General features: G+C 42.7%; 1 protein-coding gene across 1 annotated transcript; it reads right to left on the bottom strand.

Annotated features, from left to right (window-relative positions):
- Nucleotides 1-149: 149 nt before the first annotated feature.
- On the bottom strand, nt 150-22,525 carry APOH (apolipoprotein H). The gene is made up of 8 exons (XM_084837480.1): nt 22,429-22,525; nt 20,643-20,819; nt 17,776-17,872; nt 13,981-14,057; nt 7,707-7,895; nt 7,304-7,483; nt 4,652-4,846; nt 150-2,387 (listed from the first exon to the last, which is right to left on the bottom strand). Exons 1-8 carry the CDS (start codon nt 22,490-22,492, stop codon nt 2,317-2,319), a joined length of 1,050 nt encoding a protein of 349 aa, XP_084693606.1. The 5' UTR covers nt 22,493-22,525; the 3' UTR covers nt 150-2,316.
- Nucleotides 22,526-25,292: the final 2,767 nt, after the last annotated feature.

The following is a 25,292-nucleotide window of genomic DNA, read 5'->3' as shown; positions in this document are numbered from 1 at the left end:
AGTACTTTTCGCTAGCAGAAAGCCACCACTGGATACAGCCCTATTTGTGTTATGAAGTGGGTTACCATTACTTTTCTACTTACATTTAGCAAGTTTACAATTAAACATTCAAGAACCTGGTTACTACAAATTAATATAAATTTCTAAACAAAATAATTTTATGCATATTAGTACAATATTGTGTAATTGCATCAAAGCTGAAACTTGTTTGCACAGGTGGCTGCATAGTAAAAGTAATTAGAATCTGATCACATGGAAAGAGGAATGCACTATTGCTGTTTCATCTATGTTTATTTCTTCATTTCACTTTTCAGTCACCTTATAGTTAAAGCTTCCAGGGCAACATACATAATAAAGCGCAATAAAACATCACTTAAAAACAGAAATTTAAAAGCAGCAATGAAACAACGTATTCAAGCAGAGGATAAGCAGCCAAGCAGTGTGAAAAAGGACAATTTGAAAATGCAGCTTTAAAAGTATTTAAAAGGCCGGTGAGAATAAAAAGGTCTTCACCTGGTGTGAAAAAGTCAACAAAGGTAGTGCCAGGCAGACCTTTCTAAGGAGGGCATTCCACCACAGAAAAGGCCTGCTCAGACGTAGGCACTTGGCGAATTTCACTGTGTGGGGGCATGGAGAGCAGGGCTCCAGATATTGAATTCAGGGCATGAACAGGATCATATGGGAAGAAGCAGTCCTTCAGACCATCTACTGCAACCCCAAGCCATGAAAGGCTTTACAAGTTAGAACCAGCATTCTGAATTTAACCTAGAAACAAACCAGAAGCCAGTGGAGATGATACAACACTGGTATAATATAATCATAACAACCAGTTCCAGTTAGTACTCTTGCCGACATATTCTGTATTAACTGAAGCTTCTGGACTGTCTTCAAAGGCAGCCCAACACATTACAGTAATCTAGTCAGGAGATAATCAGAGCATGGATCACTGAGACCAGGCTGTCATCATCCAGGTAGGGTCATAGTTGGTGTAGCAGCCTATGCTGGTAAAAGGTACCCTGTGCCACCGAGAACAGCTGTGCCTCAAGCGACAAAGATGGATGGACAAGCTCACTCAAACTACGAACCTGGTCCTTTAGGGGAGTGCAACCCCATTCAGAAGTGGTTAAACACCACTACCTGGACAGATGAATAGCCCACCAACAGTACTTCCATCTTATCAGGATTGAATCTCAGTTTATTAGCCCTCATCCAATCCATTACTGTGTCCAGCCACCAAACACTTGCGCATTTCACCTGGATCCAACAAAAAAGAGAAATAGAGTTGCATGTCATCCAGATGACCTCACTGAGCTGTTTCATACAGATGTTAAACAGCATGGGAGACAAGATGAAATGCTGTGAGAGCCCAAAGCATAAATGCCAAGGGGTTGAACAAATGTCCCCCAGTACCACCTTCTGGAAACAGTTGTCCAAACATGACTGGAACCACTGTAATGACCTCCCACCCACTCCCAATTCAGACTTCTTCGGAAGGATAATATGGTTGATAGTATCAAAAGCTGTCAAGAGGTCCAGGAGAATTAATAAGGTTGCATTCCCTGATCTCCTTCTTGACACAGGCCATCCCATAGGGCAACCAAAGCAGTTTCTGTGCCAAACCCAGGCCTAAATCCCAATTGAAATGGATTTTTTTTTAAAAAAAGAGGTTCATCCAAGAGCACCTGATCTGGCTGGCCACCACACACTCAAGCAACTTGCCCAAGAAGGAGATGCTGGCTGCTGATTTACAGTTGTTTAAATCCTCTGGGTCCACTGATGGGTTTTTCAGGACTGGTCACACTACTACTTCCTTCAAGCACTCTGGGACTATTCCCTCTCTTAAAGTGAAATGTATAAGTTCAAGGACCCGCCCAGACATCCGCTTCTTGCCAGATGTAATTGGCCCCAGCAGGCACACAGCAAGCAAACAAATGGTTGACCAAACCTGACCAAGTATCTCATCCACATCATTGTACCTTAAAAATGGAATGTCATCCATCTAAATCTGACTAGACAGTGCTCTGGATACCTCCATAGACAACCGTACAATCCGTGGTAAAGCTACTTTGACAGTATGGTAACCCCCACATGCTGATACTCTGTAAGTAGCCTGAGAGCATGTCTTCTACAAAAATATAACGTGAGAAAAATGATCAAGAAATTACGTAGTTTGAACGTAAATGTGGCATAGCTACTTTTAAAAGGCTGTTTAGAATATGCTGGTAGGGATATGTTTGCATAGGTGTGCTCTAGGAGGGACTCTGCTGCTCCGTTTACATGCATCTTTTTTCCAACTAGACATGAAGATAGCACTCTTCAGTTAATGTTCTCACATGGTGTCATGTCTGCTGCCTCTGTTTTCACAAGGACTTCATACCATGCAAGTTCTGTTTAAAATAAATTATACATTTAGGTAATAGTACTTATTTCTCAATATACTGTATGTTCCAGTCACAATCATATTCCATAAACAGTAGTATATAGGAAATGTTAGCACAATCTGTCATTAAATGATAAATATTGTGTTCAGTTCAGCAGAACACTGAACATCCACCCAGGCCACGCAAAACAACGTGATTATTTTCACACAAGTAAGCTAGGCATAATATAGGGCTTTTCTACATGAGGCTTTTAATCTGCCACTTTACTGAGGCTTCTGCTGCTGGATGCCTTGTGGGATTAAGGTCAGTTTACACGTGTTTTTTCTTTCTCTGCCTTTCTATATGTTCCATTACAAAACCACTAGGTGGTGCTGTGGTATAGCAGAATTGTGCAAATACACCAGGATTTCATGCTACCATTCACAGAAATACCAGACTCTTCTCATTAGAAAAAAAATGCTATAATGGTTGCAAAGCAGAGGAGAGGCCCTGGAGGAGGAGGATGTTGTGTAAAGCACCTGTACCTGAAAGGAGAGTCAGATCTAGAAACAACAAATTAATTGGACATGTAACCTACATTCTTTTCTCATACCTCTCTTATCCAAGTTCTGTGCCAGGAAAAGATGGTTTCATCTGCCAGAATATGGGAAATAATAACTGCAGATCTGAGTGTGTACTGAGAAACTAAGATCTTGGAGCATGGCAGCCATTGTGGACTGGAGTGGAGGCATCCCATTCACAAGCTAGTTTGCTGCAGTCTCAGCTCAGGGTAAATGTATATATCTTGTTAGCTGTTTCACCTGCAGTGACTTATTATCTGGCTACATCCTGATGTCTGGGCCTAAATCTCATGCAGATCACTTTCACTCCCCAAAGTAAGTTATTTCATTGGGGGGGGGGGGAATCTCTGGATTCAATGGACTTGTTTAAGAAGTATAAAAAATATGGATAACACAGGGCCATCAGGTCAATGTTGTAGGCTGAAACCAGGATCAGTTTCAGCACTAATAATATCCCCAGGACATTCAGAAGAGATGAGGACAAAGGAGTTTGCCTTGCTTGTATTGTAGTGTGGACTGCACACGTCCCAAAATTATTACCCCAAAGACCATAATCCCTCTCATTGTCTCATGAGATATCAGGGCTTCAGTCTTATTCAAAAGGGTTGGGCAGAGGCTTACTGGTCTTCATAACACTTCAACTTCTAATTGCAATTGCAGCATTTGTTTAGTATTCATGTTTGACCTGGCCACTTTTACAGCATCAGAGTCTCCGTCATTATTGGAAGCACTTATTGAGGCTGGTCAGGCAAAGCAATCCATCATCCATGTCTATAAATACTTGTTATTGGTGAATACGTATGATATACAGGAGTTTAAGAAAGAACGGAATAGGGAACTAGATTGTCCCATTTTACCTAATCAATAGATCACCACTTTGGCATCTGTACCTGTCATGTCTGTGGATCTCAGGCTGCATTTGATTCAGCAAAAGCTTTTGTTTCATGTTTATTGGACGCTGCAACTTCTTTTTAATAAGGGTTTGTCTAATTTGTGTAATTGTGGGCAGTGCAATGCAGCTAATGCTTCTTTTAAACATATGTTTTGGCAATGTCCAGTAGTTGCTTCTTTTGGGGAGGAGGTTATTATACAGATGAATTTTGTACTGGAACAGTCTTCAATATTCCCTGATGTACATCTCTTTTAAATTATCTACCTGCTTCTTGGAAATTATCAAATGGTCAGTGTAAGTGGATTCTCCATGCCCCCTTAACAGCCAAAAGACTGATATTATACCATTGGAAGGATAAATGCTCACTTCCTGTAATGCAATGGATTGAGGACCTTATAATGCTTTCAATATTTAAACAGGTGGCATATAGACACCCCCTTCAAATGGATATTTATTTGGATATCTGGTTTGCTTTTTTTGAAGCCTATGTATAATTGCTAGAAAGCTGTGTTTTCATATGTATGCATTCCATATGTATTCATAAATCTATGTATGTATATAAAAAAACCTGAAAAAATAAAAAATAACACGAGCATTATCAGTACCTTTGATGTTTGGGGATTTTTTCTCACTTCATCTAGCAATCTTAGCATCCCAGTAGTCCTTCCCTTACAGCAAGTAGATAAATGTAACGTCAGAGGAGCCATTGCACTTCCCTTCTAAATACTGCATTGTTAGCTAATTCATTTGGCGTCAAGGAAATATGAAAGAAGTCATTTCATGTGCTCCACTTACCAAACCAGAAAACTTGATCATACCTTTGAAACAGGCAGGGGCTGAAAGATGGCCATCTATGCACTGAGCAGGTACTTTGTAACCACAACGCTGTTCTTTATTTTCACAGAAAAACCAGATGATCTCAGCATGTTGTATTCCACCCTGGAGACGTTTCACTTTCACTTTCTGCCCATTGTATAACACTGTTGCTTTTTTAACAGGTATATTACACGATGCTGCAAGGGGGATAAAATGCAAATAGCATGGTTGGACAATGAAGCATCTATTGATTAGTCAGATATCAGATCATACGGGAGCACAATGGGGCAAATGACAACAAGCCATTACTTTATTAATAAGCCAAGCAAAATTGGGCTGGTGGAGCCTATTAAGTAACAGGTGTATTTTCCTCAGCAACCACTAACTACAATTCTTCCTTGTTTAGCAGCCAAATTGTCAAAAGTGTTCTGCCTCTTTAGATGTCTTGTGTGTTCTTACACAGCTAACTACATGCATAAAATGACAACCATCCCTTTACTACTGAGAACTATGAGATTACACCCATTATAATTATATTATTATTATTATTATTATTATTATTATATTACGCCTGTAATGTATTTATTTTGAAAGACCCCAAGCCAAAGAATGTTGCTAAGCCCCACTTAAAACAATAGGACTTACATTAGTCACAACTAGCTTTGCCTAGATTGGAGCCATAATGATTTGAGGCTTTTTTTTTAACCTTGTATCTTGAAGTAGTTGTTATCGTTACGATTTCTATAAATAACATATTGGGTATCTATTAACTGATCAGTTTGCCCAAGCATTATGAGCTGACACCTGATGGATTCTTATACAGCTCAATAAATGAAACAACAGTGATTTGTATTTGGATTCAAGGTTCACTCATTGTTTCACACCTCGATGTCTTCTTATTGATTGCATGAGACACACTGTAAATGTAGAATCATCATTACGGCCCAAGTGGCTTCTGTGGTGAGGAGCGCCTATTACCAACTCAGGTGGCTATGTCAGCTATGCCCTTTCCTGAGCCGGATCCATGCTTCGCGTCATTTAGTAACAACCCTATCACGGTAACACGATTTCCGTCTTGCTCAGTAATACGTCATAGGGCACACAGCGTTAATTAGTGCAGCATTTAGAACCACTTACTTCATTACCGCAAGTCACACGTTCCTTATGTGGGTATTCGTAGCACTAAAAGAGGGAACTCAAAGAATGCTCACCTCCCCTATGCTAATGATGTCTTCTTCACAAGATCCTGTGTTGAACCACTTGTTTTCCAATTTCCTGGTGTCTGTCCAACTGTACATGTGCAAACAGGCGCTGGGAAATCCCAATGGTTTTTTTTAAAGGAGATAGGAAAGCATTTCTCAGCTGTGTGACATGGTGGCGACGAGCCAGTGCAGGCTGGTGGCTCCAATTTTTCTGTGATTCCATTCTGGGATTTAATGCAGAACCCATCTGGGGGATAGGGTTCCACACCTTGGATAGCTCCTTTACAGGTCTGCCTGGTTCTGACTAAAACCCAGAATGGAATCACAGCCCCTCCAAAATTGGAGCCACCAGCCTGCCCAGAGTAAAGCTGAACCTGCAGAAAGCCTCAACACATGCCCACCTCACAGCAATAGGCTACTGGAGCTTCAATCAGTGTTAGAACACACCCACGGCCAGCGACAAGAGTGCACAGCTAGGACACACAATGGCACAGACCGCACAAGGAAAGCGGTAAAAAAGCAGTATCTGTTGGAAATGAGGTTTTGGATAATACGCTATAAAAAGTGGGAAATACCACTTGAAAGGCAGTATAAGGACAGCATCATGTACCCCATCAGTTATCAGTGCACTACAATAATGGTAAAAAGCGTGAGTGTAGATCCTCCCCTGGGCAGAGAGAGCCTGGCCACTGTAGGCCATGCACTGGCAACCTCATGTTAAGATTACTGTAATGTGCTTTATGTAGGGCCACCCTCATGCTTGGCCCAGCAGCTGCAGCTAGTGCAAAATATGGCAGCCAGCATGCTGAGTGGAGTGCCTGGCCATGCACCGGTCTTGAAGCAACTGCACTGGCTACCTGTTAGCTACCAAGCCAAACACAAGGTCTTGCTTTGGTATATAAAACCCTGAACAGCTTGGGACCAGGTTACCTGGCAGATCACCTTCCCCAATATAGGCCTGTGCTGGCATTAAGATCACTGGAGGAGGCCTTGCTGGTTGTACCATGACCTGCAGACTGCCATCTCACAGCAACCCGGAAGCGGGCCTCTTCCGTGGTGGCACCCACCTAACCTCCCCCCTGGTATTCAGGAGGCGCCAACTATAACATGCTTTAGGTGCCAATCAGAGACCCATTTCTTTACCCAGGCCTTTCCTGAGTAAGTTTGCTGCCCAGTCAGTTTGTAATTTATGTTGTAGTGGTTTTAACTGCTGTTAAAGTTTTTATTAAAGTTTTGTATAAATGTTTTAGCAGTTATTATGTATTTTAATTGTATTTTAATGCATATCATAATATATGTAAATGTTTTTTAATTTTCTTGTAAACTGCTTAGAAATAGAATTAAATATGGACAGCAGTATACAAATCTTATAAATAAATAAATATCTGAAATCTTGTATCCTTACAGATTTACCAGTGTATCTTACAGATAATACCAGATGCTGAGTTATACCTCTGCAAGTTGGTTTTGCTGACCAGTGGCCTGTTTTTTCACACCTGGCTACTGCAGCTCCTTCCAGCACGTATGGTAGATTACAGCCATAGCTCACGGTATCTTTGTAGTTATAAGTTCTGCGAAGAGCAAAGTTTATAAATCCATTTTCTATTGCTTCTGGATAGGGACACTGTACAGCTGCATTAGGGGAAAAAGAGTAACTTCATGAGCATGTATGATGTCAGGGTGCAGAGTCCACCCCTGAAGTAGGGCCTTGTATCCTGATTCAAAAACCCTGATCCCTGGAGGCAAGACAGCAAGGCAGCAAGGGAAGGGAGCATCTGGGGACAATTCAGGGACAACTTGTCCATCCCACTCTAAGCAGTCTTTAAAACAGCAACACTGTATTTGTAGTACTTACATCTACATTCTGGTAGCTCACTCCAGGCCCCATTGGCCAGACAGCTGGCTGTTTCATTTCCAAACAGAGCATAAGGTGATAAACATTCAAATGTGATTACATCTTGGAAGACTGATACGTTTGCAGGTGTATGTGTATGGTAAGAAAGGGCTCCAAATTCAGAAACTGGTGGTGGAGGACAAATCACAGCTGGAAAAACAAAGCAAATTGATTTCACAATAAAATATCAAAATTTTACTCTTATGTGTATTTGGCTAAACATCATACAGAAGGCTTTTGTCCCTTGTGCAATTCATTATTCAATGCTCAGTAAGAGTATTTGCTAAACTTGTAAAATGCTCGGAGGGAGCTATCCTATGGCCGCTAGACAGCCATAGGGTATGTTGTTTTCAGGAACTGACCTCGGAGCCTGTACAACACATCCTACGTGTCATAAAGCAGCCTTCTTCCCCACTCCATCCTCCCATGGCTAGACAGCCGCAATTGGAGGAGGCCGTCTATCTGGATAGGATTGCACCCTTAATTGATTAAGGTCAATTAAGGTGGCGATAAAACATTAACTACACACCTCTTAAAAGGTTTTCATAAATACAGAAGGATAGAATACAGCAAATGTACATGAAGCCTTCAGGGTTTCCCCAAAGTCTCTTGCTGTCCCTAGTAAGTTTTTGTTCCCATCTTGAGTCTTATTTGGACATGGTTGACAGAAATCCAGCAAACGCTTTTCACTGATGATGTAAAGATCAGTGGCAAATGTAGCCATTCAGGAAAAAAGGGGAAGAGATCTCAAAGATGCCCAGAGTATCATTTATTGCCCAACATGTTTCAAATATTATAACTCTCACCCAGGAGTGACTCTGATTCAGTCCTTATGAAGAGAAACTTAAGAGTGCAGTGTCTGACAACTCACCATCTCAAAATTTTCCACTTGGGAGACAGTTTTGGTTTCTCTTTGTAAGAACTGAATCAGAGTCAGCCCTGAAGAAACCGTATAATACTTGAAAGTGCTGAGCAGTAAATTAGATTGTGACTGTGCAGCTTTGAGGTTTCCTCTACTTCCATTCCTGCATTTGGTGTCTTCCCTTCTGTCCTTCAAATGTAGTCCTTCAGTCACTACCACCACCATAATGACAAAATCTGCATCATCGCTTGATCCTATGCAGGTATTCTCAAAATAAGTCCCACAGAGTTGAATGGGATTTATACTAAGACTGCAGCTGTAGTAGAAGGTTATTCTTAGCATTAACACATCTCAAAAAATTCATTGCAGTGTTTTGCTTTTTGATCTTCAAGTTTCATTTGATTAGAATATTTCGGTCTATTTGATGGTGGCTTTTTAAAAAGTATCTATTATTTTCACAGGCAAATCACTATCTCAGTATTCTGTCATACGTGTGGCTTATCTTGCCATGTGCTGGACTGCTGACTTCTACTATGAAGTAAACTTAATTTTTCATATTAAGAGAGTTAAATGTTATGTGTGTGTGACAGATTTCAGTTTTCTAGTGAAAGTAAGTATTCCACTGTCCTTTTCCTTCTGCGTGGCTGTGAGCTCACCAGGTGCTCCTGAGAGCTCCAACTGAATTGGGGGGGGGGTGGCCTGAGTACTCCCAGCAGCTGTGTGGGCAGGAAGTTTCAGTCTGTTTCCCACCTCCCAGCTGAACAGAGCAGAGCAGAGGAAGCTGTTCCAGCTGTTCTAGAGACTATAGAAGCAAGCCAGCTCCCAGAGAGTGAGCGACCAGAGCAAGTGAACAGGGGGAGCAAACAGGAGTTGGCCAAGGGAGTTCAGCAGGGGAGGTCAAGGGGGAGGCCCTTAACTTTTTTAAAAAAAACTTGTTTGTCATTTTTTTTCATTTATTTGTCTTGTAACACACACTTCCATACCAGTGGGACTCTGTTTTTAACCTCCAGTGAGTAGAGGACCAGCACAGGCTACTCTAAAACAACCAGAAAGCTAGACACAAAAAGGGAAAAAAGACTATGGAAGGACAAGACTCTCCAGTGGTGGTGACCTGCAAAGTGTGTGCCATGTTTGTTTTCTTGCCTGAGAACAACATGGCCTACACCTGCAACAAGTGCAAGTTGATCACACTGCTGGAAGAAAAAGTAAGAGGACTGGAGCAGCGAGTGTCGACCCTCCAGGGAATAAGAGAACACGAAGAGTTCTTGGACAGAACGGTGGAACTACAGCAGCAAAGTGAAGAACAGAAGCTTGAAGAGCAACACCAAGCAGCACTCTGCACCAGTGGAAGCAGTGGAGCTATGGAACTGTTTCCAGGTACTTGAGGATGAGACTGGAGGACAGAATAGAGGAAGAATTACAGGGGAATCTGCATGAGGGTGAGCAAGAGAGTGAAGGTCAGTCAAGCAGAGGGAATGAAACCAAGGCCTACAACAACAACAACAACAAGAAAAGAGTAGTAGTAGTGGGAGACTCCTTGCTGCATAGGATCGAAACCCAAGTATGTCGCGAAGACCTGTGGACTCGCCAGGTATGCTGTCTCCCAGGAGGACAGATTAGAGACATGACTGAAGGGTTGCCTGTACTCATAAAGCCCACTGACAGGTATCCCTGTCTTCTTATCCATGTGGGAACAAATGATACCTCCAAGCGGAGCTACGAAGAAATCACGTCAGACTTTGAAGCTTTGGGAAGGAAACTCGAGAACTTTGGGGCCCAGATAGTTTTCTCATCCATCCTTCCAGTAGTTAGAAGAGGGATAGAAAGGGAAAGGAAAATACTCCAGGTGAATGACTGGCTACGAAGGTGGTGCCGACGAGAGAGATTTGGATTCTGGGACCACAGGCTATACTTCCTGGAAGATGGACTGTTGGCAAGGGACAGGTTGCACCTCACAAAGGCTGGGAAGACTGTGTTTGGACACAGCATGAAGAACTTTATCAGGAGGGCTTTGAACTGAATCCTACGGGGAAGGGAGATGTAAAGTTGGGGATAACAATGGACAAAGGCTCATGCACCGCAATGGAGAGAACAGCTCTAATAGCGCCCTATAATAGTCTTCACAAACATGCAGGAAGAAAGCCATATCATGAAGCACATGGTCTTTGATGCCTATATACTAATGCCCAGAGTATGGGAAACAAACAGAACAAACTTGAACTCTTAATACAAGAAGGAAATTATGACTTGATAGATATAACTGAGACTTGGTGGGATGACTCTCATGACTGGAATACAGCAATTGAAGGATATAACTTGTTCAAAAAGAATAGGAGGAACAGAAAGGGAGGTGGTGTTTCACTATATGTGAAAAATACTTATATCTGCACAGAAATACAGTAGGATGAGCTTGGTAGCCCCATCGAGAGCATCTGGGTTAAAATAAATGGAGCAAAGAATAAAAGGAACATGGTGGTCAGAGTCTACTACCGGCCACCCGATCAAGGAGAAGACAAGGATGAAACTTTTGAAAAGCAAATAGCCAATGTTTCAAGGAAGCATGATGTAGTAGTAATGGGGGACTTCAATTTCCCCAATATTTGTTGGGAGACCAATTCTGCAAAACATGGCCCCTCCAGGAAATTCCTGACTTGCATGGCGGATAACTTCCTCCTATAGAAAGTAGAAGAAAGAACTAGAGGATCGGCCATCCTTGACTTGATCCTAACCAACAGAGATGACATTGTTGGATAAAGTAGCAGTTACAGGAACTCTGGGGGAAAGCGACCATGTTGTACTTGAGTTCTTGGTTCTGAAGGAAGCAAAAGCCAAGTGTAGCCAAACGCGTACCCTGGATTTTAGGAAAGATGATTTTAATAAATTCAGAACAATGATCAGTAAGGTCCCATGGCAAGCGACTCTAACAGGAAAAGGAGTCCAAGATGGGTGGGAGTTTTTAAAAAAGGAAATACTCAAGGCACAATTACAAACAATTCCAACAAGAAAAAAGGTGGAAGACAACAGAAGAAGCCAATGTGGCTTCACAAAACGCTTAGAGATGACCTGAAAACAAAAAAGCACACATATAGGAAATGGAACCAAGGACAAGCAGCAAAGGAAGAGTACAGGCAGGTAGCACAGAATTGCAGGGATGGCGTCAAGAAGGCTAAAGCTGAGAATGAGCTGAGGTTAGCGAGGGATGCTAAAAGCAACAAAAAGCTGTCTTCAGCTACGTGCATAGTAAAAGACAGAGGAAAGAAATGGTGGTTCAGCTATTCAATAAGGATGGCAAAATGATAACAGATGACAAAGAAAAGGCAGAAGTGCTCAGTTCCTACTTTGGCTCAGTCTTCTCCCAAAAGCGGGTCTATGACCCCCCTGGCAAAGGTGAAGTACAGGCTAATGGAGCAGGATTGCAGCTTGAGATCGATAGGCATATGGTCAAGGAACACCTAATTACTTCGAATGAGTTCAAATCTCCAGGAACTTCACCCTAGAGTAATAAAGGAACTGGCAGAAGAACTCTCAGAACCACTGTCTATTATCTTTGAGCAATCACGAAGGACGGGTGAAGTGCCAGATGACTGGAGGAGGGCTAATGTTGTCCCTATCTTCAAAAAGGGTAAAAAGGAGGAACCTGGGAACTACAGACCAGTCTGACATCCATCCCTGGGAAAATTCTGGAGCAGATGATAAAGCAATCCATCTGGAAGCACCTTGAAAACAATGCAGTGGTTACTCGAAGATTTGTCAAGAACAAATCCTGCCAGACGAATCTGATCTCATTTTTTGATCAAGTAACCTCCCTTGCAGACTGTGGGAATGCTGTGGACATAATATACCTCGACTTCAGCAAAGCTTTCAACAAAGTGCCCCATGATATTCTGATAAGCAAACTAGCTCAAAGGGGGCTAGATGAAACAGCAATCAGGTGGATCCACAGTTGGCTACCGAATCGGACTCAAAGAATGCTGATCAATGGGATTTTCTCAAACTGGGGAGAGGTAACGAGCGGGGTACCGCGGGGCTCAGTCCTGGGCCCAGTGCTCTTCAACATTTTTATTAATAACTTGGAGAAGGAGGCGCATGGAATGCTGATCAAATTTGCAGAAGAGAGCAACAAAGATGATCAGAGGACGGGAAACAAAGCCTTATGAGGAGAGACTGAAAGAACTGGGCATGTTTAGCCTTGAGAAGAGAAGACTGAGGGGAGATAGGATAGCGCTCTTGAAGTACTTGAAAGGTTGTCCCAGAGAGGAAGGCCGGCATCTCTTCTCGATCACCCCAGAGTGCAGGACACGGAATAATGGGCTCAAGTTACAGCAAGCCAGATTCCGGCTGAACATCAGGAAAAATTTCCTGACTGTTAGAGCAATACGACAATGGAACCAATTACCTAGGGAGGTGGTGGGCTCTCCCACACTGGAGGCGTTCAAGACGAGGCTGGACAGCCATCTGCCAGGGATGCTCTGACTTGGATTCCTGCATTGAGCAGGGGGTTGGGCTCGATGGTCCTGTAGGCCCCTTCCAACACTATTCTGTGATTCTGTGATATTACCTATTTTGAGGTACACTTTATGTGCTCCCTTTTGAGGCAGATGTACAAGTGTCCCTGTTTCAGATGTCTCTAAAAAGGATGTTGGAGGGCGCAATCCTACAGGGAGAGTCAGCTGCCTCCGAATTCAGAGGTGGCCAACTATTTAACGCAGGGCAGATGGAGCATGGACGGGATCCTCTCCTCCACACTCTGGCCACCCTGCATTGGCTCTCTAGCTGGGGAGCATCAGAATGGTGGCAGCCGGGGGCAGAGAGGAGGCTGGATACCACATAAGAAGTGTCGTAACGATATTTCCATGGTCTCCTCCCCGCCCCTGGGAACACCCCCTTTTCGTCCCTTCCGTGCTGCTCTTACAACTGTAGAGCCAGGTACAAACCGTGCCACCTCCGAGGCGGAGGGGAGGGGAGGGGAGTGAGGTTTCTGGGAACTGAGCTTGGAGCCCTGGCTCTGAGCTTGGTTCCCAGAAACCAAAAAATCTATGGCTATCTAGACACTGTCTAGCGGCCATGGGATTGTGTCCTTAAACTCCATGTGTGCCAAATTGCAGATCTCTTGCAAATATGCAAGTACTGTACCTATACGGGGTGTGGGGTATGAATGGTCTGTTTTGAATGGGAGAGGTATGATATCCTGTGTTTAGATTTTATTTTAATCAGGATGTCCGAGATTACATGGGTGCAACCTTTCAACTTTCCAGCAGGCACGTAAATACCTTGATAAATTTGCTACTCCCTTGTGGAGGATCACACCCACCTCAGTCCCATGCATCTTTACATACATACATACATACATACATACTAACTTCTGACACATACGTTGGCATTCAGGTAGCTTTGTACTCCATGTCCCACTTGCTAGACATTGGCTGGTTTTAGGTCCTTGAAGAATGTACCTGAGAATTAAAACATTTAAATAACAGCAGTTTTGAGAATATTTGTACTAGGCTGGACAAAAGAAATCCTCCAGTGGAAAACATTTAACAGAAACTATGTTTTTAACTGTATCAGCTCTTCCACAGAAACATCATGGTTTCTATGACATTTTCCATCAGAAATCATGGCTTATGTTTGGCCTGAGAGACATAAGTGCTCTCTTAAGTAACCCTTAAGAGAAGGGGGTCCTCAAAGTTCAACATAGCAATTCCCTGGTCCACACAAAAGTCAACCATTAAAGACTCCAAGACTCCCTAAATGTAATTAGGTGGCTGTGGGGAGTTCAGGGAGAGAGGTCAACAGCTGACATCAGAATAAGAATGACATCATTCTTATTCTGAGCCTGAGACAAGGCATAATAGCGAGGGACACCAAACCGATTAAGTATGTTTGTAGCAGGAGATCTGGGCTGCAATTGAGGAAGAGACAACTTTCTCCTCACTCCCCACTTCCACTTATAATCTCACCTCCATGTGCCTTGTCTTGATTGACATTTCACTAGTTAGATAATATAAAAGTATCCCATTGTATCCCATGTCTACAACCTCCTCCTTTTTAAATAGTTCCTGAGAATTGCTTTTAACAGCTATAGAACAGGCAGAAACAATAGTTAAAGCCTTTCTGGCAATGGTGAGAAAAGCTGTAACTGTTGGTTTCTTCCTGTCACATAGCTGTGAAAAGCGCTTATCAGGAAACATCCAAAAGGAAGACTAATGAAGAATCCCTAATAACACACAACATGCCTATATAAAACTAAACTAAGGCAAACAGTTTTGAATGCCATGGACACTTGGGGAAGGCTGGTTTACACCTTTTGAAAGTTCTGGGTTCTAAATTCTTGGATTTCAAGATTGGATAAATGAGTGAGTGTGGATCTAGGTGGGCTCATACAGAAAGCTAGATATGGCCACTCTCTTCTTCCATTCTTATCCTGATTTCGATCCACATGGCTCCATAGGGAGTCCTCACCCAGTATTCAAAACAGAGTCCTATGTTACCACTAAGTTACAGAATGTGTTTTTGGCCAAATGGATATTCCTTATAAAATCCACTTCAGTAGCATCTTCCTTCAAGTGCATACTATCCTTAGCAGTGGCTGCAATTAACCATGGCATGGAAACAAATTTTAATATTCAAAAGGGTATTACATACATTAAGTGCATCACAATTCAAAGCAAAAGCAAGCCATCTCAACCACTCCTGCATCATGATTTATGCGCATTTTGTGTGGGGAACTAGATTGGAGTCATAGGGTGGATCCATCCTTTTATTCCACTGGCGGAAGCATCCTCTGAGCAAAGTTCCACTCAGAATGCTCCAGTTGGCAGAAAGGACAGGAGGTGATTTTCACCAATTCCCCCTCCCTCTGCAGCCCTCAGCAACAACTGCCCCAATGTTCTGGAAGTCTCTCAACCCTCTAGAGCAGATTTTCAGGTGGCATAGGGGACTGCAGGGCAAGGGGAGAATGACAAAGATCAGCTCCTTCTCCATTCCACCAGAGGAAATGCTCTGCCAGATCAGAAGCCTTACACGGATGGAAGGAGCCCTTCCATCCACAGGAAACTTAGGTTGGACCCAACCCATAATGCTTATTACAGTTGATTAATATTGTTTGGGGGTAATCATGAAGGACACTGATTTGTTATACTATATTTGGTGGCCCAGTAAATGGTTTCTCAGGATTTGCGCTCTTTACGCTTATGAAACTTGAACTGTTTGCATTTAATCAGATGCGGGGTTCATGGAGTTTATCCTGGTTCCATTTAATCAGAAATGAACTTGTTCCTTATTCTCTGGAGGTATATGTACACCTTTATTATTTATTAGTCTCTAAGAGATGAGTCTCTAATTGCCACCTAAAGCATGCTCCAGTTGATGCCTTCCGAATACCAGGGAGAAGGGCATTCCATAAGGTGGGTGCTACCATGGAGAAGGCCTGCTTCCTGGTTGCTGGGAGAGGTCGTGGTACAGCCAGCAAGGCCTCCTCTGATTGTCTTAATGCTTGCACAGGTCTGCACTGGGGAAGGCGATCTGACAGATAACCTGGTCCCAAGCTGTTCAGGGCTTTATATGCCAACAGCAAGATCTTGTACTTGGCTTGGGAAGCTAATAGGTAGCCAGTGCAGTTGCTTCAACACTGATGCAATACGCATTGGCCAGGTGCTCCACTCAACATTCTGTCTGCCACATTTTGCACCAGCTACAGCTTCCAGACCAAGCATGAGGGTAGCTCCACATTATAGCACATTATAGTAACGTAATCGTGAGGTTGCCAATGCATGGCCTACAGTGGCCAGCCTCTCCCTGTTTATGTTGGCGGCTCTGTCAATCTATATAATGGACTGGAAGAACTACTCAGCTTGGTTCTCTCATTTAATTTGTACATTCTTGGGAAAATATTATTAGCAACATTATTGCCACCACTCACTTTCCCATTATGACTGTCAGTGTCAGAGTTATTGATGTTGAGTGTTTTCTGTCCTACAGTTACTACAGTGAGTGACTTGAATTAGGCAATTAAATCTGGTTGCATTCACAATTATTAGAGGCAAACTGTGTTATAGATGGAGCGAGAAGAAAATAAAGAGAATCTTATGCTTGACTCCTGTCCAGAAGTTTTCAGATTTGCATAGTGGTCTTTACACATCTAGGGTGCAATTCTGTGCACAATTACCTGGAAGTCCCACTGAACTCAGTGGGGCTTAGTTCTGCATGGACATGTACAGGATTGCACTGTTAGTATAGTAGTGTCATGAAACAAGCATTAAAAATAGCATACATTCGCCTGTAGAGCAGGGCTACACAACCTACTTGGCCCTGACAGCTATCAGCTGGGGTGCCAGGGGCCAACCATGTGTGCTCCAGTAACCTATAAGAAGCCTACCCATATGATGTGGGCCGTATTGCTTGGTTATGCTCGTGCTAACAAGGGGGGCTTTGCTGGCATGGAGGTTACCATACAGTATAGTCAAACCACACTGGTAGAAGTTTCATACATTGCTATAACACTGTGGGAGCCAACCACAGTGAAGCAGTTTAGTGGTACAACCACATCAATAAAGGCAATGTGTTACATCAGATGTTGGGTGTCCCACTGAGCAGATGGAACTCACTGTGTGGCCTGGGGGATTTTTTGTTTTTGTTATTCTGCTTTATCAGCACTCAGAAGCATGCCATGATTGGCCATATAAACTATTCTCGCTTTTACCACCAGACACACAAAGCTTTGACTGGTCCAAGTTCTAGAGCTATGACCTACGAACAATTCTGTGCTAAATCAGAAGCGTGCTTACTCTTCCATCAACAGATGGCCTAATAAAAGATCACCTGTCATCCCCTGGAGCTGACTTAGCAGCCTTTTCCATGCTTTTTGGCATTTGGGCATAGATATCTGTTGTAACTACAATTTAGGAGTTCTTATTGGTTTGCAGATACAACAACATCACAATTCTCAATGTGCTGTTCAGGACCAAGAGGACGTGAAGCTGGCTTTCTTTAAAAAGCAGGATACTTATCATTCTCTGAAAACTAGCAAAGTGAACAAAAGTGCACCGGACATCACACATAGCTTCTTTTCTATATGATGCCTGTGCCTGCCAGGGATAGAATGAAGCAGACGTTAGGAAATTAATTTGTGGAAAAGAAATGGCCCATTCCAATAGCATGGCAACAACTTACCCAGGATCACATGAAAATGTTATAACACTCTGGTAGCTGAGGTCTGTATGAAGTATGTTTCCATTGTTCAAGTGTTCAGGGAATGGACATTTTTTTGCTGTTTAAATAGATGACAATGTTTCAGTATTTTTAGATAGACACGAGACAATTCCAGAGGTGAGGTAACCAACTCATTCTAAAAGACCATTATGTATTGTATTCACAACAGTCACTGGGGGAAGTCTGATGGCCAATGAACCCACGTAAGTGGCCACATGAAGACCTATTAAATGACTGGCATGCACCCCTCCACAGTGGTGGCGGCTAGCCCAGTGGCAGAGCACCTGCTTTGCATGCAGGGCTGAAGGTCCCGGGTTCAATCCTCTGCACCTCCAGCTAAAATGATCTGGAAGGAGGGGATGGGAAAGATTCTCTGCTGCCAGCAGACAGCACTGGCCTAGGCAGCCAAATACTGCGATGTGGTATAAGGCAGCTTTCTATGCTGGTCCTACGTGGTTTGCGGGATGCAACTCGCCATATGGAGGATGCTCTGCCAGACATGGTCACAAACCCACATTTTGGAGGGTTTGAGGAGGCACAGGGATGATGGCTTCTTCACATGGCAGGTTGGCCCAGAGCAGTTTGGTGCATGGAAGCAGCTGCCAGGGGAGTAGTTTAAATCCTTGGCACATAAACTCTTTGTATACATCAGCCCTAAGAAAACGGGAACTTCAAAAGCTAAGTCCAGTAGTGTGCAAGCTAAAGTGACCATGGGATTCAAAACAGTTTGTCTTAAGTCTAGTTGTATTCAAGGCGTGTTATTAGGGGTTTGTGTGTTGTTAGGCATTCTTCATTAGTTTCCCTTTTACATGTTGCCTGATAATCGCTTTTCGCAGCTATGTGACAGGCAGAAACCAACAGTTACATAGCTTTTCCCATCACTGCCAGAAAAGCTTTAACTATTGTTCCTCCCTGTTACATAGCTGTTAAAAGCAATTCTCAGGAACGATTTAAAAAGGAGGATAATGGAGGGGGTGGTGATAAGGACCTCTTGGCCCCCTGCTGTGACCATTCTGAGAGGTACTATGCGGACAAAATAGTTTGGATCTGTTCCAGCTTGGATGCCATAGTTATTACAGAGTCAGTGGATGTTTCTCAGCTTGTAGTACAGCCTGACGATGTGGTCAGGATTCTTGGAGAGGTGAGAACGACCACATGCCTTCTTGACCTTCATCTTTCCTGGCTTTCAAGACAGCCAGTAAGAGGAGTGGTAAATGTCTCTCCTCAGGAGGGCATTGTGAAGGAGGAAATGGAAAGACCATTGCTTTAAAAGTCCTCTTTGAATCTCCCTGTACCAGATAATTTCTAGCTACTTTCTAATGTTCCTTTCTTGGGCAAGGACAGTGCTTAAGTGTGTAATTGCACCTGAGCTCCAGATGTCTTGGACTGCAGCTCCCATAATTCCCAGCCAGAATGGCCATTGAGAATTATGGGAGGTGCTGCCCAACACATCTGGAAGGCACTAGGTTGTGGAAGGCTGGTGTAAGCATTTGTGAGGATTTTATATTTTTCACCAAATGTGGTCTGAGACCACTGCTCTTGGCACCTGATTGGAAACTATGCCTGAAAAACGCTTAAATAAGTATTACTTATAACTTATAAAGTGCCTGAAACGTATGACAAGTTTTACACTAGTTTAAAACATGACAGTTCCTGCATGTAGGCTTACAATCTCAAAGAAATTACATCGGAGGGAAAAGGGATGGGGAGTCAAGACGAAAGCACCAATTTTGCTGCACTTATTTCTAGCTTTTAGTTTATAACTGGAGTGGCGGCTATTTTTATTTTATCTTTTGCAGTTTTTGTGATATGCAACTTCACTCTTTTTATTGTATTTCTAATTTGGGGATTGTTGGCCTCCTTCGGCACCCAGTCTAGAAAGGCAGGATATAGATTTGTATAATAAATAAGTACATAAATATAACTATAAAAGGGCTAGGAACTTTTCTCATTTAAAAAATGGCAATACTACGTAGAGGGGACACTGAATAAATAACTGTAATACTAGTCACAACATTTATTTATTTGTTTATTTAGGGCATTTATATCCCGCCTTTCTGCCTGATGACAGACACCCAAGGTGGCTGACATTGAGAATGAATACAGAATAACAGATAATAAGATTGTTGAAAAGGCAGTGGTGCCTTATGAAGGGCTGGTGGAGGGTGTGAGGCAGGGGATAGAGAATCTCCAGTCCCCAGGCCTTAGATCATGGGTGGGAAACATGTATCCTATGGGTCAAAATTGGTTTCTGGAACCCCATAATTTGCTCACTCTTGCTGCTGCTGTTCTTTCAACCGCTGCTCATCATCAGTTGTCTGACTGTTGAGATATTTATCCACACATCATCTCGTAATGGGTTAAGTTAAAAGCATGAACATGAGACTTTCTCTAAACAATTCGTGTTGACCCATATGGCAACATTGTATCTGCATTGTTATCCAGATGTTGGCTGGACAGGCAATGCAAATCAAATGTTTACTGCCACTGACTCACGGCAAAGCCATACTTCAAATGAGCCTTATAACTTTGGTAAAGCAGAGATAAGCATGATGTGTTGTCACATCAAGGGTGGGGTTAATGATCTAATTCTCCTGCTGCTGCTGAGGGAGGTGGGGGAGAGAAACATAAGGGGGGCATCTGAGATTCAAGATATCTAGAATTAGAGAGGAGAGTTTCTGAAATTGTGAAATTACATATACACAAACTTACGAAGCTGAAGCCAGGGATTACATTAAAAAATGGAAACAAAAAACATTGGTTCTTACTGTAACTAGGTTATGTTGAGTAAAAAGGCCGTGAGACAAATGCAGGAAGAATCTACTTACGTATACACCTCAGTGTGATGCCAGGCCATCTACCAGTCAACGGGCATGTATAGCTCCTCGAGCCCGACTGAGGAACATAACCACGGTTACAATGGTATGTAATTTCTTCTCCAATATTGTATTCTGCCTTGGGTACGAGGACAGTAGCAAATGGTATTTCAGGTGGCCTGGGACAGACTAGAGAATACAGATCACTTTAACAGGTCTTGTATGCATGAAAAGCTGGGCTTTCACATGAACTGCTGTTCTTCCATGTTATTGGAGCAATGATATAAACAGGTAATAAATAAGTGCAATTACTTTTGTTTTCACTGCCAAACCATGCAGTGAAAGGCAAATTAACTCTCTACCTAAAGATGGTGAACCAAAGGCAGAGATTGATGCAGGATCATGATCCGCTTAATCCTGCATCAATCTTCTTAAATACAGTAGCAAGAGTTGACTTATGGGCTTTTAACTATAGTCACTAGATAAATGCTGCCTTGGTCCTGGCAGAGTTCAGGTCAGTTGAGCTTATTTGCAGGAAGGTTTGTTAGAAGGAAAGCACAGACATGAATTCTTTCCAAAAGTAGAGTAGGGGTGCTTTTAGGGGCTAACGTATTATAATGCAGTAAGGGATTTTGTGGAAGTGAAGCCACTGACAGTGATTGACTGAGCTGCTCTAATGTCACAGAGTGCCAGGCAGAAGGGTCTCTCTGGTGGCCACTGACCAAATAGCTCAGTTTCTAGAGACAGGTAGAGAATGCACGTTAACCATCCCCACCCATTTGACCCAAAGAAAATTGCTCCTAACCCAGCAAGAAAACTGGGGGTGAGGCAGAATCAGGAAAATGGTGTGTGTGGGGGAAGGTGAATCACACACCCCAGTGCTATGGTCCCAATCCAAATAGCACCCCCCCCCCCGCTATTTACCAACATTTTTAAAAGCTAGGGATTCATTCACATCACTTCTAATTGGCCTAATTCAGATGATCAGCAAATTAGTTCTCTAGCCGTGTTTAGCTTTTGCACATTATTCCCACAAATCTGTAGTCAGAGATGACATGAACCCAATTCACACATCTAAACATGTGGAGGGGGGTGCTGGGTCTCTCTCACTGGCCCTGCCTCACACTGAGCAGAAGGTGTGACTGGAACACTGCATGTGCATTTGATGTCATGTCCCCGGTCACACAGATGAGCCAACATGCATACATGCATGTAGAGCTTTGTTCACACACTGTGCACTCCAGTGCTGGAGCAGAGTAGTGCACAGCCTTCATGTACATAATAAGCTATTTACAATGTGTTAGGTGCATTTTTGGCACTCAAGGTAGCGTACAATAAAATAAATAATAAAACAAATTCAACAAACCTACCAAAAAAACTCTCCAGAAAAAAATAGTCTACTGCTTATTAAATCTATAAAACAAAACACCAGTCAGTCTCTAAGACAGCACAGTACCTTTTTGTCCTGTTAGAAATGGGTGGGCAGACTTCAGGCTTGTGGGATCTACTTTGTTGTTTTACCCTGAGATCTACCAGCCAGATTAAAGAATTCTGAGCCATGGGATTTATTTTGAGTACCAGAACTGAACTGAGCTTGAAGCCCTTCTCCACAAAAATCCACTCCTGGTCACCGCCGCCCCCCATCTTCATTTCAGAAGTATAAAGTTGTTGTTTCTAATGTTAGATAAATGGAAGTCAGAAATACTTGCTGATCTCCTTCAGATCATCCAGAGCTCTACCAATAGATCCAGATCTACATTCTGCCCACCCCTGCTGTAGAATAAGTAGAGATACTTACCATTAACTGCAAGAGTAGCATGGGTTAGGACAACTATCCATAAGATGAGTTGGACAGGAGACATCGTTGATGAACTGCAGGCTGCCAAAATGTGCCCAAACTCAGTACTTTGCTTCCTAAAATAAACACACCAGAAAGGCTAAATATTAACTCTGCATATTTATTTGATTCTTGTAAACAACACCAAAAAGAAAAAGAAAAGGGTGGGTGGGTGGGTGAAGAGATTCCTGTCATTGCTGGGTAAACAGATTGAACAGATAGTCATCCACATTATGAAATACTTACAAGAATCCAGATAGCACTGCAGTTTGAAGGTCTCAGTCTTGTTTGGAAATCTTTTGTACACCATAGCTTTCTGGACTGAATGTTTCATTACTCAATTAGTCTTTATCTGATGTGGAAGGGGGACGGAGGTGATATGTTGGATGTGCTCTCAATGGAATTTGTTGTTTCTTCTTACCCCAAGTTTTAAGTAAGTACTTTAGGTAGAACCCATCTCATTACTTTGGAAATTTTATGCCTGCCAGACACCATTTTCCCTCTGGAAATATATATTTTAATATGTGAAATGAAGGCTGCAATCCTATACCCACTTAATCCAATATTATTTCTGAATTGATACTATTAGATAGATCTATTATTTCTGAACTGCACATCTTGCATAGAACAGCTTTTAGAGAAATAAAAGTACAAAATGAACCTATTGTAGGAAGACTTCTACAGATGAACATATGCATTACTCACAAGTAATTCCACTGAATTAAATGGGCTTACTCCTAAGTAACATACTCACAAATAATAACTTGAAATAACTTGTTTACTTGAAAGCCTGTCCCCAGTGAGTTCAATAAAACATGAAACACAGTCCTATGCATGCCTACACAGAAGTTCTATTCAGTTCAGTGGGACTTACTCTCAAGTAAGTATGAATAGGACTACAGCTTTAATGTAATGGTAGTTGGCTCAAGGAAATATTTTGGCCATGTTTGAATTCAAGATCCACAATCAGCCAACATAAAGTATAGCAAGCCCAAGAAGTGGCCCAGGTTTCAGTGCTATGAAAAACAACATGGAGGAGAAATGGATTGTCCACCAGAATGGGTTTAGTTTGATTGGTTGGGATGATTAAATGTTTTTAAAATGGAGAACAATAAAGCAGCTGTGTGTCTCACCAAAACTGTTATCTGGTCTCCTTTCAGCAGTGTGGTTCTGGGCTCTGGCTTGAGTCTTTACTGCTATGGGCAGACACTGTACGTCAGAACTCTATGCACGTATACCTGGGAGTAAGCCCAGTTGTGTGAGAGTTAGGGATGTCAGAGAAATCTGCAATGGATTCAAATGAGTTCAGATTTCTATGAATCTGACCTGCGGATTCCACAGTGTACTGGCTTTTTCTCGGTCATGTGGATTCTGTGGACTTGCAGACCGCTTTTTTATTTTTGCAGGGCATTTCATAGCATCATAGAATGGTAGGGTTGGAAGGGGCCTACAAGACCGAGTCCAACCCCCTGCTCAATGCAGGAATCCAGGTCACAGCATCCCTGACAGATGGCTGTCCAGCCTCGTCTTGAAGGCCTCCAGTGTGGGATAGCCCACCACCTCCCCAGGTAATTGGTTCCATTGTCGTATTGCTCTGACAGTCAGGAAGTTTTTCCTGATGTTCAGCCGTAATCAGGCTTCCTGTAACTTGAGCCCATTATTCCATGTCCTGCATTCTGGGATGATGGAGAAGAGATCCTGGCCTTCCTCTCTGGGACAACCTTTCTTTTTCTTTTTTTTGAATCTATTTTTATTTTATTTTTATAAATGAAATAAACACTACCAACGACATAATCAGAATCTTCAGTTTCCAACGTTAACAATATTCTGAGGGGCAAAAAAGGGGGGGGGGAGGATAGCAAAAGAAGGGGGGGATGGATTATATTAAACTTCAATAGAAACAAACCAAATACCCAAATAGAAGTCCAATTGCAGATTATACCTACACAGCATTCTTCCAAGCATTACAAGTATTATTAAATCTTCAATCCACTATACCACAAATGGTAAACCTTTCAGAACCATAACCTCAGTCTTATAGCAAAAGAATGGGAGCAAATAATCCATACCATTCAGTTAACGGGTATTGTTGTTGTTGTTCTTCAGTCGTTCAGTCGTGTCCGACACTTCGTGACCCCATGGACCATAGTACGCCAGGCCTTCCTGTCCTCCGCTCTCTCCCGGAGTGTGCTCAAGTCTATATTCATTGCATCAGTGATGCTATCTAGCCATCTCATCCTCTGCCGTCCCCTTCTCCTTTTGCCTTCAGTCTTTCCCAGCATCACGGTCTTTTCCAGAGAGTTTTCTCTTCGCATTAGGTGGCCAAAATATTTGAGCTTCAGCTTCAGTATCTGTCCTTCCAAGGAGCACTCAGGGTTGATTTCCTTTAGGATGGACTGATTTGACCTCCTTGCAGTCCAGGGGACTCGTAAGAGTCTTCTCCAGCACCACAGTTCGAAAGCATCAATTCTTCGGCGCTCAGCCTTCCTTATAGTCCAGCTCTCACAGCCATACGTTACTACTGGGAAAACCATAGCTTTGATTAGACGGACCTTTGTCAGCAAGGTGAGGTCTCTGCTTCTTACTATGCTCTCTAGGTTTGCCATAGCTTTCCTCCCAAGGAGCAAGCGTCTTTTAATTTCATGGCTACGTCACCGTCTGCGGTGATCTTGGAGCCCAAGAAAATAAAATCTGTCACTGCTTCCATTTCTTCCCCTTCCATATGCCAGGAAGTGATGGGGCCAGATGCCATGATCTTCGTTTTTTTAATGTTGAGTTTCAAACCAGCTTTTGCACTCTCCTCTTTCACCCTCAACAAGAGGCTC

Source organism: Heloderma suspectum, chromosome 2, assembly GCF_057233095.1.
Source record: "Heloderma suspectum isolate Gila_16-S chromosome 2, 16-S_ref, whole genome shotgun sequence".
NCBI lineage: Eukaryota > Metazoa > Chordata > Lepidosauria > Squamata > Helodermatidae > Heloderma > Heloderma suspectum.
The sequence above is the reverse complement of the archived record's forward strand: the minus strand, read 5'-3'. Positions and strand labels throughout refer to the sequence as shown.